The sequence below is a fragment of the Manihot esculenta genome, chromosome 1 (assembly GCF_001659605.2).
Source record: "Manihot esculenta cultivar AM560-2 chromosome 1, M.esculenta_v8, whole genome shotgun sequence".
Taxonomy (NCBI): domain Eukaryota; kingdom Viridiplantae; phylum Streptophyta; class Magnoliopsida; order Malpighiales; family Euphorbiaceae; genus Manihot; species Manihot esculenta.
Genome location: NC_035161.2, coordinates 28,046,514 through 28,049,709, shown reverse-complemented (window position 1 = coordinate 28,049,709; position 3,196 = coordinate 28,046,514). Strand labels below are relative to the sequence as shown.

Genomic DNA, 3,196 nt, shown 5'->3' with positions numbered 1-3,196 from the left:
GATCATCCTCAACGATACTCAAAAGTTGACTAATGCCAACTCCTCTCATCTCCCGTCGAGTTGCAGTGATCGGCGCCGGCGCAGCAGGCCTTGCTGCTGCGCATGAGCTCCAACGCGAGGGCCACAACGTTGTAGTATTTGAACGAGAAATCCAAATCGGCGGCACCTGGGTCTACGATCCAAGGGTGGAATCAGACCCGTTGAGCCTGGATCCAAGCCGAAGTATAATTCACTCGAGCCTTTACTGCTCCCTTCGCACCAACCTCCAAAGAGAAGTGATGGGTTTCATAGACTACCCATTCATACCCAAAGACGATCACACGAGAGACCCGAGAAGGTACCCAGGTCACCGGGAGGTGTTACTATACTTGCAAGATTTTGCGAGGGAGTTTGGGATTGAGGATATGGTGAGGTTACAGACTGAGGTGGTTTACGTTGGGTTAGTAGAGGAGACTAACAAGTGGAAAGTGAGGTCTAAAAAGAAGAGAGAGAATAATGATGAGTTTGAAGATGAGATTTACGATGCTGTTGTGGTTTGCAATGGACATTACACGGAACCTTGTGTTGCTCAAATACCAGGTGGTTGTATAATCATATTCATATGTTGTACTTAGTATTATTGGCTGCAATTCAGCTCATGATGTTTAAGGCTTGTGTTAGTGCCTATAGATTCTTTAAAAAGAATGATGATAAATATATAATCTTTACATTTCAGGCATCAGTTCTTGGCCAGGGAAGCAAATGCATAGCCACAATTACCGTATTCCGGATCTCTTCCAAGATCAAGTATGTGCCAAGATCTATACATCGCCTTTAAACCATACGAATTCTTTAATTTAAGACTGTTTCTTTTCTTATTCCACAATGTGGTATCAAAGTCAATTCTTCACCAGCTTCTTGGTGCTAATCTGGTATGTTACTCCATTAGTTGAAATCTCACTTTTTTAAGATAATAGGTGGTAATTTTGATCGGGAGTTCATTAAGTGCTAATGAGATAAGCAGAGAAATTGCTGGGGTTGCCAAGGAGATCCATGTCACTTCAAGATCAGTCAGAGACGAAACATATGAACAACAGTCTGGATATGACAATATGTGGATTCATTCTATGGTAAGACACCCAGATTAAGAGTGAGGGGTCTATATACTATATAAAAGTTTGTACATATAGCTAGATTTCAAATTGATCCTGATGCTTGCTGGGTGTAATGCAGATTGAAAGTGTTCATGAAAATGGTTCTGTGATATTCCGAAATGGGAGAGTTGTTGTAGCTGATATCATTCTACATTGCACAGGGTACTTTTTGTAGTTCATTTCAGAAATCACACACACACGGACTAAGGAGTCGATAGAAAGAAAGAAAACTGAACTTAAATATAGCTGCAATTAATTGCGCTTATCTTGAAGGTACAAGTATCACTTCCCTTTTCTTGAAACCAATGGCATTGTGACTGTGGACGATAATCGTGTGGGACCATTATTCAAGCATGTTTTTCCACCAGCTTTGGCACCATGGCTTTCTTTTGTTGGTTTACAACGGAAGGTTCTAATCTGTTTCAACTCACAAAGCTTTGTTTTAATATGATGATTAAGTTGATATAATACTCTGCCTGTGATTGGTGCTAGATTGCCCCTTTCCCAATTTTTGAACTTCAAAGCAAGTGGATTGCTGATGTGTTATCAGGCAGGATTGAGCTTCCATCTCAAGAGGAGATGATGGAAGATATTGAAGCCTTCTACCTGTCACTTGAAGCTTCTAACGTTCCCAAAAGATACACCCATAACATGGGTGATTCTCAGGTAACCCTTGTAAATTAGGACCTTTGCTTAGATATATATTGTGTTATTATTTATCTTCTCTAATCTTGCACATGTTGTTGCAGTTTGATTATAGCAACTGGCTTGGAGCTCAATGCGGATGTGAAGGGTTTGAAGAATGGAGAATCCAAAAGTATTATGCGAGTGGCATCGGCAGGCGCCTTAGGCCGGATACTTATCGTGACCATGAAGAGGAAGATGACCACCACCTGGTCTTGGAGATTCATCAAATAAAATAAATTCACTAGCAGTTATCTGATTTTATTGGTTCCATCTAAATAAAGAGAAATAACAAATAATTAATTTTATTTTACTATTTTTACTGTCAAATTTGAGCTTGGGCCAATATTACTGTGGAATTTAAGCCAACATTATAAATATTTTCCAAACGATGATGAATTTTTTTTTTTTTTCTTTCCACGTGAATCTTAAAAAAGCTCCATCGTCACGGCTTCACGTTCGTTGTAAACATTAGCTTCAAAACCACCAACGGTGGAGTCGATAATGAGCACTGCACAGTCAGCCTTAAAGGTGCCAGCGATCCTGTTCTTGATAAAGCGACGACGTCCAAGAGTATCAATGACAGTGCAATAACATTTGGTGGCGTCGTGGAGATTGCATTCGTCGAAGTTGGGTCTGAGTGGGGGCGTACGTCGATCGGAGATAAAATAAAAAATCAAAGTGAAAAAGTGATTTCTAATTTGAAAAATTACATATTTGTCCTTTATTTTATTACATTTTTTCTCATGGCAGCAGCCTAGGCTTAAAAAATTTATGATTACAATTTTTTGTATGTGATATATGCTAAAATTTATAAATACTATATTATTATTATGAATTTCTATTCATATAGTAAATTATAATTTGTAAAATAAGAAGAAAATAGTAATTTTAAACTATTCTTCTCTTTTCAACTTTCCATGTAAATTTCCCTTAGTGATCCTTTTGTGGTTCGATATTCTCGCATTTTTCACTTCCTTAAACTTAATTTCTTTTTTCTCCTTCCCCATGGAACATGATCTGCGTCAATTGACTATCGATGAAAAAGAAGATATTGTTGTCCCCATTAAGAGCTCTAGAGATATTCTGATCGTCACTTATGATTTCTGTATGGTGTGGATGTTTCTCACATATAATCCAATCAATTTTCAGAATATGCAGACCTCTTTGGCAGATTTATGACATCCTTTAGAGGGGTATCTATTATGGAATTAGAGGCAAAAGATATCTATTTCAGTTTTTTAATAATGTTGATTTTGAAAATATAGGGAATGAGGGCTCTTGGTAGTACAATCGATTCCTTCTTGTTTGAAAGGAGATACAAAGTAATGAAAATCCTCTCCATATCCCTCTAACTCATTCTGATTTTTGGGTTCTGA

At 37.9% G+C, this 3,196-nt stretch overlaps 1 protein-coding gene across 1 annotated transcript; it reads left to right on the top strand.

Annotated features, from left to right (window-relative positions):
- On the top strand, nt 1–2,462 carry LOC110629472 (flavin-containing monooxygenase FMO GS-OX-like 4). Its single transcript, XM_021776460.2, has 7 exons — nt 1–579; nt 716–786; nt 957–1,109; nt 1,213–1,295; nt 1,407–1,542; nt 1,626–1,799; nt 1,883–2,462. The coding sequence occupies exons 1-7, from the start codon at nt 33–35 to the stop codon at nt 2,054–2,056; spliced, it is 1,338 nt and encodes a 445-aa protein (XP_021632152.1). The 5' UTR covers nt 1–32; the 3' UTR covers nt 2,057–2,462.
- Nucleotides 2,463–3,196: the final 734 nt, after the last annotated feature.

Coding starts and splice junctions, on each gene's coding strand:
- LOC110629472 (XM_021776460.2), top strand. CDS start 33: ATGCCAACTCCTCTCATCTCCCGTCGAGTTGCAGTGATCGGCGCCGGC. Junction 1,296..1,406: donor ATCATTCTACATTGCACAGG/GTACTTTTTGTA, acceptor CTTATCTTGAAG/GTACAAGTATCACTTCCCTT. Junction 1,543..1,625: donor TTGTTGGTTTACAACGGAAG/GTTCTAATCTGT, acceptor GATTGGTGCTAG/ATTGCCCCTTTCCCAATTTT.